The sequence below is a fragment of the Engystomops pustulosus genome, chromosome 7 (genome assembly GCF_040894005.1).
Source record: "Engystomops pustulosus chromosome 7, aEngPut4.maternal, whole genome shotgun sequence".
NCBI classification, from domain to species: Eukaryota; Metazoa; Chordata; class Amphibia; order Anura; family Leptodactylidae; genus Engystomops; species Engystomops pustulosus.
Genome location: NC_092417.1, coordinates 77,792,558 through 77,807,000, shown reverse-complemented (window position 1 = coordinate 77,807,000; position 14,443 = coordinate 77,792,558). Strand labels below are relative to the sequence as shown.

Below are 14,443 nucleotides of genomic sequence, written 5' to 3'. Positions count from 1 at the left end.
CATTTCCTCCTTCCCCCGTAGCAGTGCCTGCAGCCGCCTTCTTTCTTTGGGATGTGCCTCCCGTATGTGTCGCCTCTGGAGCCGGCACACATGATCCGATGACATCATCATGAGCGCTGGCTTCAGAGCCGTCGCATACAGTGCGGAGGGCCGCACGAGGAACGAGGAAAGGTGAGTTTTGGAATGTGCCTCTATGCCGCAGCATAGAGGCAGAAAAGTACACTAGCCGGAAGGTGATCATTTGTACCAGTGTCTTAAAGCGACACTGGACACCGTGCTGTCGCCGGGTCTGGTGTTGGTCTTCCTGTCTAGCCTATCATGTATGTACACACGTAGATACTTATATGAGAAGACCTGATCTATCACTCGCCCCTTTGATCTCTATTGGTTCTGTGGCCATTGTTTTCAATGTTAACGTGAACCTAACGTGAAGCTTATTACACCTGCAGTGAAAATCTGCCGTTCTGCCTTTTCTAAGCATTTGCATCACAGTATAAATGTGTGTTATAACTTACTCTTGCACCCTGACAAAATCCTGGGGTAGTCACAGGGGCTGGACTTTGGTTTGGATGCATATCAAAAAACAACATGTGCCTTGTCTGTGTTGCTCACTCCTCCTTGGCCCCCACCTTTGTGCTCCTGTACAGCTCCTCCTCCTGCTCCTTTTCAGAGGTCACAGCATGGTGAGCTGACTTCAGTGGGGGAGGGACAAGCTGTACAGGAGCACACCGATGGAGGCAGCCTGCAGCTCAGACAAGTCACGTGTTGTTTTTTGAAATGCATCCAAACCAAAGCACAGCCTTTGTGACTACCCCAGGATTTTGTCAGGGTGCAGTTATAATACACAATTATAATGTAATGCAAATGCTTAGAAAAGGCAGAGAGGGATTTTTGCACTGCAGGTGTCTTGGGCTTTTACAATCTGTCTTTAGTGAAAATTGGGTCCCTGGTGACAGGTTCCCTTTAAAAAAGAAGTTTGTTTCTCTCACTCCAGTCCACAAAGTTGCAGATAACTTTTCTATAGTCTTTGTCATTGATAACGCAGCTTATGATAATGGAATCATCTGAACAATTTTGCAGGTGGGGCCAATTTGTCAATTTGGGGGGCCCTCATTTTATCTCATTCGGACTGGCTCTATTGCATTGAAAGCACTAGAGAAATCAAAGTACATGATTCATAAGGCATGTTGAGAAAATGAGATTTGCCTAATTACATAGATGTTAACATAGGGGCAGATTTACTTACCAGTCCTTGCGTGATCCTCGAGGTGCGATCCTCGACAAAAATGCACAGCTGCCACGATTCACTTTGAGCGTGCACCCTATATCCTGCATCTGTCGATTCCCAATCAGGTCTGCCGGAGTTCACCTTCTTCTTCCCGGTGTATGTAAGTGCTTGGCTTGCGACACAATTTAAATGTTAAATCCTGCGGTTTGTCCGAATCCGTTAGATCGTCTGACGGCCCACCCCTCCCCAAATCCCAGTTCCAGAGGCGCAATCCCCGAAAAGTTGGAAAACCCGACGGAAATGTGGCTGCGGGAACCTTAGTAAATAAGCCCCATTGTGTTTACAAAACACATTTGTTAAAACAATATCAACGTATACGTTTACATACAGTTAAGGGTGGGTTCACACCATGTTATTTGTAAGGACACATCAGGAGTGTCACAGATGGTCCCGCGACCTATGCCTCTCATGGTCCCGGCTTCCGGGTCCCGGCTCCTGCCCTGGCTTCTGCAGTCCCCGCCATCTTCGGCACCAGCTTCTGCAGATTTAAAGGCCCAGAGCGCCACTGATTGGCGCTCGCCATTTCAGGTAAATCTATTTAATTCTGCCTCTTCCTGTGATCCCTGCCGGATCTTTGTGTCTAGAGCCCTAGAGAAAGCTTTCTTTATGCCGTGTGCTGTTTCTGTGTATTCCCGTTGTGACCCTGGTTCTGCTTTTGACTTCGCTCCTTTGCCGCCTGCCTTGACCTATTGCTATGTCTCTGACTCCGATCCTGTACTGCCCGTCCTGACCTCCTGCATGTCCCCGACTACGAGATCGCATGCCGTTTCTGTACCTCGACCTTGGCTACCATTGCGGACAAGTCATGCCTGTGGAACGACCTAGTGGTACCACGCCACAGCAAGACCATCCTGCTTTGCGGCGGGCTCTGGTGAAAACCGGGTACCACTTAGACTCCGGTCCCAGGTTGTGGCTTGTGTCATCGTCCGCAGTGGTCCAGAGGATCCACAACCTTGAAGCCTGACAGTAAGATCCGGCCATGGATTCCGCCGAGGTTCCGCTTCCCACCCGGCCGACTCTGGCTACCATCGTGGTCCAGCAATCCCGGGAGATTGCCGCCCAACGCGAACAACTGGAACAGGTTACCGCCATGCTGCAGCAGCTGCTAGCCAACCAGCAACAACAACAGGTTCCTGTGGCTGCTCCTGTGGCTCCCGCTACTCCGGCTCGCCTTCCCGCCGTTGAACCCAGCGTCCCTAGGTGTAAGCAAAGCTTCTCCACGTCTGATGATTCCTGTTCTTCTAAGTGTTGGTTCCCGCACCCAGATCCAGGTTTCAGCTTTCTTGGACTCCGGTTCTGCAGGGAACTTCGTGGTCTCCCGGCATCACATCCCCGTGGTTCGTCTTGAAAAGCCTTTGGTCATCTTGTCTGTCAGTGGCCAAATCCTCTCTGACTCGGTCCAGTACTACATCTCCTCCGCGGGGTTGTGTGTACCTACTCTCAGTACCTGAAACTGCAGCCATGTCTGACTATATCAAAGAAAACCTGCAGAAGGGATTCATACGCAAGTCCTCTTCTCCGGCTGGTGCAGGTTTTTTCGTGACCAAGAAAGACGGTCACTCCGTCCATGCATAGACTACCGCGGTCTTAACAAGGTCACAGTTAAGAACCGCTATCCATTACCGCTGATCACAGAGTTGTCTGACCGTCTTCATGGAGCCAAGATCTTCTTCAAATTGGACCTTCGAGGGGCCTACAATCTCATTCACATCCGTCAGGGAGATGAGTGGAAGACCGCTTTTAATACCCATGATGGACACTTTGAGTACCTGGTAATGCCATTCCAGGAATTCGTTAACAACATTTTTAGAGACTTGCTTTATGTCTGTATTGTGGTCTATTTGGACGATACCCTGGTATTCTCTCCGGACCTTGAGACCCACCAGGTCCACGTATGGCAAGTCCTCAGTCGTTTAAGGGCCAATCGCCTCTACACCAAACTTGAAAAGTGTCAATTCCATCAGCGGAGTATTCCATTTCTTGGTTATATCATCTCTGACAGATGCCTCCAGATGGATCCTGCAAAGCTGTCTGCGTTTCTTCAGTGGCCCCGTCCAGTAGGACTACGCGCTATACAGCGGTTTCAGGGCTTTGCGAATTACTACCGGCAGTTCATCCCACACTTCTCCTCGCTGGTGTCTCCTATTGTGGCGCTCACCAAGAAGGGTGCTAACCCCCTACTCTGGCCTTCGTCAGCTGAGGAGGCCTTCATGAACTTAAAGTCCAAGTTCGCTTCAGCCCCAGTACTGGTACGTCCCGACACATAGAAGCTTTTCCATCTGGAACTAAATGCCTCCTCGGTAAGGGCCGGTGCTGTGCTCACGCAGAAGGGTTCCAAAGGTCGAACTGTCACCTGTGGATTTTTCTCCAAGACTTTCTCCTCCGCAGAGAGGAATTATTCTATAGGAGACAGAGAACTGTTGGCGATTAAGCTCGCCTTAGAAGAATGGCGTTACCTCCTGGAGGGAGCTTGGTTTCCAGTCAGCATTTATACGGACCACAAGAACCTTCTCTACCGCCAAACTGCTCAGCGACTCAATCCACGTCAAGCTCACTGGTCACTCTTCTTCGCCCGGTTCGATTTACTTATTCATTTCCGCCCAGCCGAGAAGAACATCAAGGCTGACGTCCTTTCTCGTTCTTTCGGATGTCATTGGGGAGGAACCGGCTCCTCGGCATGTCATCCCTCATGACCGACTGGTACTGGCTGCGCCTGTGGATCTTCATCAACTACCTCCTGGCAAGACATACGTACAACCTGCTCTACAGAGGAGGATTCTGTCTTGGGGAGATTGCTCACGTGTGGCTGGGCATCCTGGGGTGCAGCGTCCTGTCGCCCTCATTTCCCGGTTCTACTGGTGGCCAGATCTGGCCAAGGACGTTCGGGACTTTGTGGGTTCCTGTGCTTCCTGTGCCATCCTAAGCCGTCACGTCTCAAGCCTGCTGGTCTTCTTCTGCCGTTACCGATACACAGCTGTCCTTGGACTCATATTGCCATGGACTTCATAACAGACCTACCGCCTTCACCAGGCAATACCGTCATCTGGGTGGTGACTGACCATTTTTCAAAGATGTCCCATTTTGTTCCTCTGCCAGGTTTACCACCTGCTCCACGTTTTGCCAGCCAGTTCTTTCATCACATCTTCAGACTCCATGGACTTCCCCAGCACATCGTCTCTGACCGTGGGGTTCAGTTCGTCTCTAAATTCTGGCGTTCTTTCTGCAACCAACTTCCGGTGAAATTGGACTTCTCTTCTGCTTATCACCCACATTCTAATAGACAAGTGGAAAGAGTTGATCAGACCCTGGACTGCTATCTACGCCAATTTGTTTCTGCCCGTCAAGATGATTGGTCCACTCTGTTACCATGGGCAGAGTTCTCTTATAACTCCTTGGACTCTACATCTGCGGGTTCTGCCCCATTTTTTGTTAATTATGGATTGCATCTCCGCCCTCCTCTACCCCTGCCCGTGCCATCGGAAGTCCCTTCTGTTGAAGAATTGGTACAGGACTTTAAGACCATTTGGAAACAGACTTGTGTTTCCTTACTACAGGCTTCGGCTCGAACCAAGTCTCAGGCCCATAAAAGACGCAGACCTCCCCCTGTCTTCAATCCTGGTGACAAAGTCTGGTTGTCCTCCAAGTATGTCCGACTTAAGATTCCTGGCTACAAGCTTGGTCCTCGTTTCCTGGGTCCCTTCGAGGTGCTGAATCGCATCGCAGTCTCCTACAAGCTGCACCTTCCTCCCACCATGCGCATCCCGAACTCCTTCCATGTCTCCCTTCTCAAGCCTGTCATCTTGAACCTCTTCTCCCGACAACTCTCCCCTCCTGCTCCTGTGGCCGAATCCTCTGACATCTATGAGGTCAAGGAAATCCTGGATATGAAGACAGTGAGGGGTAAGTGGTACTTCTTGGTTGACCGAAGGGGGGGTACTTTCACGGGTGGTTCACCCCTCTCTCACCCCTCGCCAGTGTGCCGCAAGCTCAGCTTACGGGTCCCGGCTCCTGCCCTGGCTTCTGCGGTCCCCGCCGAGGCTTCTCCACCATCTTCGGCTGTGCGCGCGCGTCCCCGACTCCTAGGGCATGCGCGCACCGGCTTCTGAAGATTTAAAGGCCCAGCGCGCCACTAATTGGCGCTGGCCATTTCAGGTAAATCTATTTAATCCTGCCTCTTCCTGTGATCCCTGCCGGACCTTTGTGCCTAGAGCCCTGGAGAAAGCTTTGTTTATGCCGTGTGCTGTTTCTGTGTATTCCCGTTGTGACCCTGGTTCTGCTTTTGACTTCGCTCCTTTGCTGCCTGCCTTGACCTATTGCTACGTCTCTGACTCCGATCCTGTGCTGCCCGTCCTGACCTCCTGCCTGTCCCCGACTACGAGGTTGCCTGCCGTTTCTGTACCTCGACCTTGGCTGTTATTGCGGACAAGTCACGCCTGTGGAACGACCTGCTGGTACCACGCCTGCTTTGCGGCGGGCTCTGGTGAAAACCAGGTACCACTTAGATTCCGGTCCCGGGTTGTGGCTTGTGTCATTGTCCACAGTGGTCCAGAGGATCCACAACCTCGAAGCCTGACAAGGAGGATTCCGACATGTCCTTATAATGTATGGCACAGACATAACCCACTGTATGCCTATACAGTTGGATAAGCCGACTTGGCACCACAACTACCCCCTGAATGTGGGGAGAGGAGCAGCTGGCGATTGACAAGACAAGACTGGTGCAGACACTTTATTATTATAGTTGTAATTAATGCTTTTGCTGGTTCTACTATAAATTCTATTATTGCAGTTTCTGGTTGTAACTGGTGATGCCCTTCTGAGAAGAGGTTAAAGAAGAGATCATGCCCCCTGCCATCTGCCTGCTAATGTCTGTAAACTGCTCTGGTTTCTCTCCCAACCCCGTTATTTTCCTTTGTCTAGTCCAGACTTCCTTTACATCATTAATTTCTAGTCAGTGCAACACCCCGGCCAATGCAAGGGTTAAACCTGGTGCTTCAAAACTAAGTCCCTCTCCATGCCCTATAAAGCCTGATCAACTCACTAGGGGTCTCAAGTGCTTGGTAATGGTAATGCAGGTGATAACTATATGCCTGATTAGCAATGTTAATATACAAAATTGTGTTGACCAAACAAATGTGTTATATTACTGTAATAAAAAGAGAAAGCAGGTTGGATAGCAAGCTGAAAAATCACAAGGGGAGTTTATAAAACCCCTTGTGGCTGGAAAGGTCCAGTTTAGTGCAAAGGTCAGTCAGTCCAGGAGAGATTTCTGAAGCAAAGGTGTCTGTGGTATGCTTCCCGGACACACTAGGCCTATGAGAGAATACCAGGCCCAAGCAGACCTCCACCATCTGGATTCTTTCCTACTGCTGAAGCAGCCAACTGTTCCAGCCGGAAGCTACATTGCCAGGCTGAGAACGCTACTGTGGACTGAGACCCAACCAGCCATCTCTACTTAGCTAAAGTTTGCTGCTGTTGTGGCCTATATCCAGTCTTCTTTAAAGTAGAATGTCTACAATAAAGTTGAATGTTTTACCAAGGTTGCCTCTGAGTGATCCCTGTGCCAGGCTGTATACCACTAAGGGCGCCCCATCCTCCATCACCAGGGATAACAATCTACACATCGGGGTTGCCTCAGGGAGAAAACTACCTCAGGATTCTAGTTTTTTCACACAAGCTTCCTTAACCTCTCGTATTTTGATTTCTCACAGTATAGAGTCTCTATGTGTCAACAATGACTTGAGACATTTAAAACCTGCAACTATACAGCTGCATAGGAAGAGCTTCCCAACACCTATTGGGGAAGGTGATTCCGAGCATTAAGGCTGTGTAGTATCTAGAAGTTACAAGTTGTGAGTTTCTTGTGTTCTAAGATATAATTGGTACACACTTACCATAGGCTCTATTTGAAACACTGTATCAGAGAATAACATGGCATCATTGTTGGCTACTCTTCGACGGTTGTGAAAAGTGCGACTAAGTATTGAAAGGTGTTCATGAAGACTGGGATCAGCCTTACATTCCTCCAAGAAGCGATCAGTCTCTTCCTCTTCCTCAATGAGGAGATCAGAGCAGAATCTGAAGATTAGAAATAAGCTTATGGCTCTGACTGACATTACTGAATGCATAAAATATCTGAAAAGCAAGTTATTATCTAAACAGTAGGAACAAAACTTTATAATGACTTATCACAGAATCTGGAGTTTTCCACACACGACACCTTTCCCGTTACATAGGATTGGAGATAACCGTCTCACAACTGGGACCCTCACTAAACCTTGAGAAATGCAGTCCCTTCTATGTGGAGTCTTAGTGCACTAATTATTACATTGACAACACTGTAAGTAAGCAGAAAACATCACAGAACAGATGAAATTTTCCGATAGACTTGGTTTACCTTTCTTCCCCTTTTAGGATTTCTGCTTGCTGTCAGTGAATAGGAACACTCACTGGTAGAACAGAGCAGCTCTGGCTAAGTGAGGACACCAGCATTGACTTTGCTCTTAGTTAAAGTGCTTTCTTCAGCATCAAGATTCATTCATCTCTGGTTAATGTCATTAAAAATTGAGGGAAGTAGAGGATTCTCTCAGCTGTGGCCCTTGGGGGCAAACACTGGCCCAGTTGTAGAGTTGGCTTTAACCCTTACACTTCATGGAGGGTTGGTAAGATTTTTTTATTTGCCCTGTTAATGAGGCAGCACTCTATAGACATTACTGTGTGGCTCTGTCAGAAGTGCTGTATCCAGCTGTTAAATATTAAAAGGGCACAAGAGCAATTAGCGCACAATTGCCACTTCTGATTACCCAGTACAGGCACGCAGGATTTGCCCGCATCTCGTTATTACTTTTACTCTCATGTAGTCAGTAGTGTGTTGTCATTTTATATAATTCAAGCAGACATGTAGTTCTGCAGACTGGCAGCACCACTGACCGCATGACAGCCTGCACACAGCGAGATTAACCCATGTCATTCCAGACAAACTAGGAGTGGATATCAAGGTGCCATGAGGGGTTATACTGCTTAGTTCATACTTGGAGGCGTTGCTTGTGAACCCCCTGTGTAAATTCTGACATTTCTTTACCCTGACTTGACAATTCTGGTAATGATTACAGTGTGTAAGTGCAGTATGTATCTATGCGTATCAGCAGTGCAGTAACTAGAAGCTGATGGGCCCCAATGCAAAGTCTGTGCCAGGCCCCCAACTATAATGTAGGGTATATAGTAATAGTCTTCTCTTATGGGAAAGTGACACCATAAGGGCTCCCTAAACCTCTTGGGCCCTGCATATCAGTACAGTCTGTGAACAGTTACACCACTACTAAACTTTGCTGCTAGTGCAACTTTACCTCTGCTTTTGTTGCTCCTCCTCCTGTTGCGAAGAAAATTCTTTCCACTGGAAGTGTGCAATAATGTCACTGCGATTGTGAATGGTAACTGTCCTCTGGTTGACTAAAGAAAGGAAGGTCTTCTCAATGGTCACTGAATTTTTGTCTAGACGCACATTCATGTCGGCAGCAGCTCCATACAGGCTGACATGCACATCCTCACCTATGAAAAAAACAGTAGAATATGACTTACATTTTATCATGTGTCCTATGTTATTGTGTGAGCCCTGCTCTTCAGTTTTAATGTGTGTGCCCTATATGTACAACAATCGTCACAGGCGATTATGTGGGCTTCACTCTGGAGGGCTAGATGCGTGTGTCCTACAGCTATACATACATCACAATGGTATTCTTCAGTTTGCAGCATCTTCTTCTAAATTCAACTCTGAAACTGCCTCAGTCACCAGATACTCTTCATTTATCCCAACAAGCTGACAGCTTGATGTTAACACCGATAAGGGTCATTGTCAAACGGAAGACAAGCCAGGTCACCGATACCGTAATGTGAGAGACCATCACATTCATTGTTCTACAAGATCTCCAGATCTCCTATGTCACATTAGATTGGCTCATTGTCCAACACTACCTCTACATGTGTCCTCCATATCTCCTCATGTCAATCAGATGTCAATCAGATGTCTTATACTGCTTTACATATGTTCATTGTAGTTACATGTTTCCTCTAGTTCTACCAGGTTGCTTTACACTGTCTCAAACTGACTAACATTACAGTTACACATGTCCACCAGATCATCTATGCCACATTTAGTGTTCTACAAAATATCTACTCTTGCCCTCCAGATCTCCCCATGTGCTATTACATAATGTCAGTGTCCTACATATAAATATGTTTTTGAGTATCAATTACCAGTGTCATATAGAATTAACAGTTCCTGTCTGTGATCGCCGACCTCCAGAGGCTGGAACTCCAATATAACCTGCATACTGTTCCCTACGTCAAGTGTTCCGGACACTGGCTCCACATTAAAAGGCCTAAAAAAAGAAATTATCATTTATGTTCATCATATTCTCTTCTACTTGATGAGTAGATGCTCCAGTCTCCTTCTTTACTTTTTCTGTACAGTCCACACTACAAAGGCACATGACATCAGCCTTTTACTTACCTCTGTGTCTGAAGCTGAAACCGAGCTTCTCGATTTCCGATATTCCGCACCAGGAGTGTTTTCTGGCTGTTGTACTTGACAGGGCAGACCTGAAAGCTTAACTGGTCTGGGAAGTCTAGCACAGCACGTGCCCCAATTGCTCGGATGGGCACAACAAACTTCTCTCGTTCAGTAATGCAAGTCAATTCATGAATGTAATCCTAACAAAGACCAAATCATTAAAGATATATCATTAATACCAGAAAATAAAATGGTAGCAGGTTACAACAATTGTGGATTTAGATTGATAGGATGTCTTGGATGGAGTGGTCAATAAAGCAATAAACTAACTATGATAAAGGTCCTTCCTGCAAAGCTATTGCTCTAGCTCAGGTATGTAGACTATCATCTGTTATGCAATTTTATCAATTCAGGACACTACATTTTGATGCCACTATTTGAAGGAAATCTACCATCAAGCATGGATAAACACTTTCTCTTGGATCCAGGGACCGTCACTGGTAACCTTCTTGTATCTGTTATCCATGGCCTCCTTCCTACTCAAATCAACTTTTTAAATTATGCTAATGAGTCTGAAGTGCTCCTGGGTGTGTTATCAAAGCCCCACCGTTCTGCAGATTCATAGGCTGTTACAGTGTGCAAAGAGCACTTCCGCCTTCTGCCAAGTGTGCAAGGACCACTTCCTCTGCTGCAGTGAAATTACATTGGGCAGAAGGAGGGGGAAGTGCTGAGGGTGCATAGGAGGAGAGGGAGACAGTATAACAGACTGTGAAACTGCAGCAAGTAAGGGCTCTGGTAACACCCCCAGTAGCCTTTCAGGCTCTGTAGCATAATTGTTGATTGTTGATTACCACAGTGCCTGGAACTATGAGTAAGTCTCCATGATTGATTTTGATGGTAGATTCCCTTTAAAACTAGAGCCCTTCTTGTTAAATTAGAAGGTTAAAATTTGTGAAGACAAGCGTTTCCTACATCACTCCAAAATGCAGATCATCACTCCAATCATCAAAACAGACTATAAATTGCAGATTCTTATGTGATTTTATATATCAAGAATATAGATTACCGTCTTTGTATTACTTCATGACATAGATAACAAACTGAAGTGATGTTTACACCTCTAGATCAATACTATGTTCTTGGATGTGATGCCATTCGCCCAGGATTCAGGGCACAGTCTCTGTCCTCATTTGATCATGAAACCACAAGATTAAAGCGCTGGTTTCTGATGAAGATTACATATTACAGTCTGTAGATTGCAGTCTAATATGATTTCATCAATCCAGGATGGAGATTACAGATACATTAAGGGGTATAAATAACCGTTTCTGATTAAATGTCATTATTTTATTACAGTAATTGATGTGACATATAGACCAGAGAATGTAGTTTACAGTCTCTCAATTATCTCTCCCAAGATATGATGTCATCAATCTGGAATGTAGATTACGTTTCTTCACAATATTTGGTCTCTTATGTGATGTCATCAGGCCAAGATTCAGTATGCAGATGTTGAAATAAAGTCATCTGATTACAACACAGTGGGGCACATTTACTTACCCGGCCCATTCGCGATCCAGCGGCGCGTTCTCTGCACAGGATTCGGGTCCGGCTGGGATTTAAGATGGTAGTTCCTCCGCTGCAGCGCCGAAAATAATCTTAACGCCCCGGAATGCACCATCCCATAGAAGGTGAAGGTGAGTGCTTCCCAAGCGACACATTTTCGGTTTTTAAATGCGGCGGTTTTTCCGAATACGTCGGGTTTTCGTTCGGCCACGCCCCCCCCGATTTCTGTCGCGCGCATGCCGGCCCCGATGCGCCACAATCCGATCACGTGCGCCAAAAACCCGGGGCAATTCATGTACAAGCGGCGCAAATCGGAAATATTCGGGTAACACGTCGGGAAAACGCGAATCGGGCCCTTAGTAAATGACCCCCAGTGTATGACTTATGATGTCATTATGAAGGAAAACACCCTATGTGTGCACCCCCCACCCCCTCCAGTCTTTAGTTTCCAGTATTAAGTCATTATTTGAATACAAAGTCAATGTTCTCACTCTAGATGCTGTTGAAATATTGTTACGAGAAATACCATCCCAGTAGATGCGACAAACAACACAAGGGAAAACCTGTTTATTGTTTGAGGTGATGCAATACAATATTTCAGACTTTCTAAGACATTACCGCACCCCAGCAGTCCATTCCCCCAGGCAGTATCATGGCGACTGAGTGTTTAGTTAAACAGAACTTTAAAAACAAAGTTCATTCGAGGGAAATCCCCAGTAACACCAAAGTTACCATTTCAGTTGGGTAGTGAACTACTGTAATGGCTCTAGTAATGATTAGAATATACCTGCTATTAAAAGTTTCATCCTTAGACCCCATGCAAGTGTAGTTCTGACCACCCTAGTCCATATACCTAGTTGTGATGCAGTAATACAAATATGTCTATGGCTGGGAACACATGGGACAAAATGACTAAAGAAAGTCCACAGTGGCTACTCCACTGCGATGCCCCGATTTACCTGCAGCAGGAGTTCAATCTTTGCATTGCAAAGCCAACAAGAATATATATTATTATACAACTATATAATTTACCAGTATAACCTTTATTCAGTTCCCAAGTGGGACTTTTATGGCAAGTTCTTAATAACGTAGACATGGAGCAACATTTTTTTAAGTGCAAATAAGCCCCTTGAGGTTTTATAGAAAGAAGACACTCATGTTGAAAGATGGGAGCAAATCTTTGTAAGTAGCTTTTTAGAGGTTGCCTTGAGCTATATATAAATTAGATACACGTTTCCTACCATGGTATTGGTGGAGTGAAAAAAACACATGGATGTGACAATGTTCCATATTCCACCCCATCCCTCTTTCCATTTCCCCCCTCAAGTCTTCCCTTCCGCTCTTCTTCTACTACTTTACTACTGTCTCCTTCTTTCTTCTCTTTTTATGATTTTATTTTTATTTAGTTTCAACCATCTATTGGATATTTCTACAGTGAATACATTCACAAAATAGGTTGTAGTAATGTTACATTAATGGTCATATTAATATGACATTCAGGGCCAGATTATAGGCGGGGCTCCCGGGGCTCGAGCCCCGGGGCCCCCACCACCTTGCCCCCCCAGGGGGCCCCCACCAGATGCCACCCCCTGCGCCTTCTCTCCTGGGCCGACATCTCCCTGAAACCCGGCCGCATCCCCGGCACAGGAGACTGCCAGTGCCACCTGCCCGCCCCCCGGCACAGGTCACAGCCTCCCCACCCGCCCATCTGCATGCATGGTCAAGCCTACTGCCCCGCACCCGCCCTCCGCCTATTCCCCTCAAGGCTGAGCCACACGCCCCCCGACAAGTTGACCGTCTCCACGCCCACCCACACCCCGCATGGCCACCCAAGCAGCCCCGCTAGTACTCGCGCCACCCCGCCCAGCGACGGCCGAACAAGCAACTCCCGCCACCCCAGGCCCAAAAAAGCACTTACCCTCAGCAACTCCACCCACCCGAACACGGTCCCCCCGTCCCCTCCTCCCCCGCCAAACAAGCGAAACACCCCGTGCAGGCATACCGCCGTGTGCTGGATAGGAGGAGGTGATCCCTTCTCCCTCCATAGAAAACAGCGGCGCATGGCCGCACACTCGTAAAGAGACAGAGCATGCTCTATCTTTTTGCGGTGTACAGCGCGGATCGGCAACCTACCGCTGCCAGCCCGCCATTGCCCTCTATGGGCAAATTTGCGGCTATATGTACGTCCCCCCAGACAGCTGTGTAAATGAGCCCTAAATATGTATATACTGTGTATATATGTGTATGTATGCATCTACTGTGTATATACTATGTATATATGTGTATATATGCATTTGTTGTGTATAAATTGATATACTGTGTATATACACTCACCGGCCACTTTATAAGGTACACCTGTCCAACTGCTCGTTAACACTTAATTTCTAATCAGCCAATCACATGGCGGCAACTCAGTGCATTTAGGCATGTAGACATGGTCAAGACAATCTCCTGCAGTTCAAACCGAGCATCAGTATGGGGAAGAAAGGTGATTTGAGTGCCTTTGAACGTGGCATGGTTGTTGGTGCCAGAAGGGCTGATCTGAGTATTTCAGAAACTGCTGATCTACTGGGATTTTCATGCACAACCATCTCTAGGGTTTACAGAGAATGGTCCAAAAAAGAAAAAACATCCAGTGAGCGGCAGTTCTGTTGTTGTTGCCAGAGGTCAGAGGAGAATGGGCAGACTGGGCAGACTGGTTCGAGCTGATAGAAAGGCAACAGTGACTCAAATTTCCACCCGTTACAACCAAGATAGTCAGAAGAGCATCTCTGAACGCACAGTACGTCGAACTTTGAGGCAGATGGGCTACAGCAGCAGAAGACCACACCGGGTGCCACTCCTTTCAGCTAAGAACAGGAAACTGAGGCTACAATTTGCACAAGCTCATCGAAATTGGACAGTAGAAGATTGGAAAAACGTTGCCTGGTCTGATGAGTCTCGATTTCTGCTGCGACATTTGGATGGTAGGGTCAGAATTTGGCGTCAACAACATGAAAGCATGGATCCATCCTGCCTTGTATCAACGGTTCAGGCTGGTGGTGGTGGTGTCATGGTGTGGGGAATATTTTCTTGGCACT

The 14,443-nt window shown here is 47.0% G+C and overlaps 1 protein-coding gene across 3 annotated transcripts in view; it reads right to left on the bottom strand.

Annotated features, from left to right (window-relative positions):
- Positions 1 to 14,443, bottom strand: part of HYDIN (HYDIN axonemal central pair apparatus protein) — a 107,874-nt gene that overhangs the window by 78,084 nt on the left and 15,347 nt on the right. For all 3 annotated transcript variants that reach the window (XM_072116976.1, XM_072116977.1, XM_072116978.1), the window contains exons 6-9: positions 9,798 to 9,997; positions 9,542 to 9,666; positions 8,635 to 8,836; positions 7,183 to 7,366 (exon numbers count right to left, since the gene is read on the bottom strand). In XM_072116976.1, the coding sequence (XP_071973077.1) occupies positions 7,183 to 7,366; positions 8,635 to 8,836; positions 9,542 to 9,666; positions 9,798 to 9,997 (711 nt within the window). The remainder of the gene's footprint in view (positions 1 to 7,182; positions 7,367 to 8,634; positions 8,837 to 9,541; positions 9,667 to 9,797; positions 9,998 to 14,443) is intronic.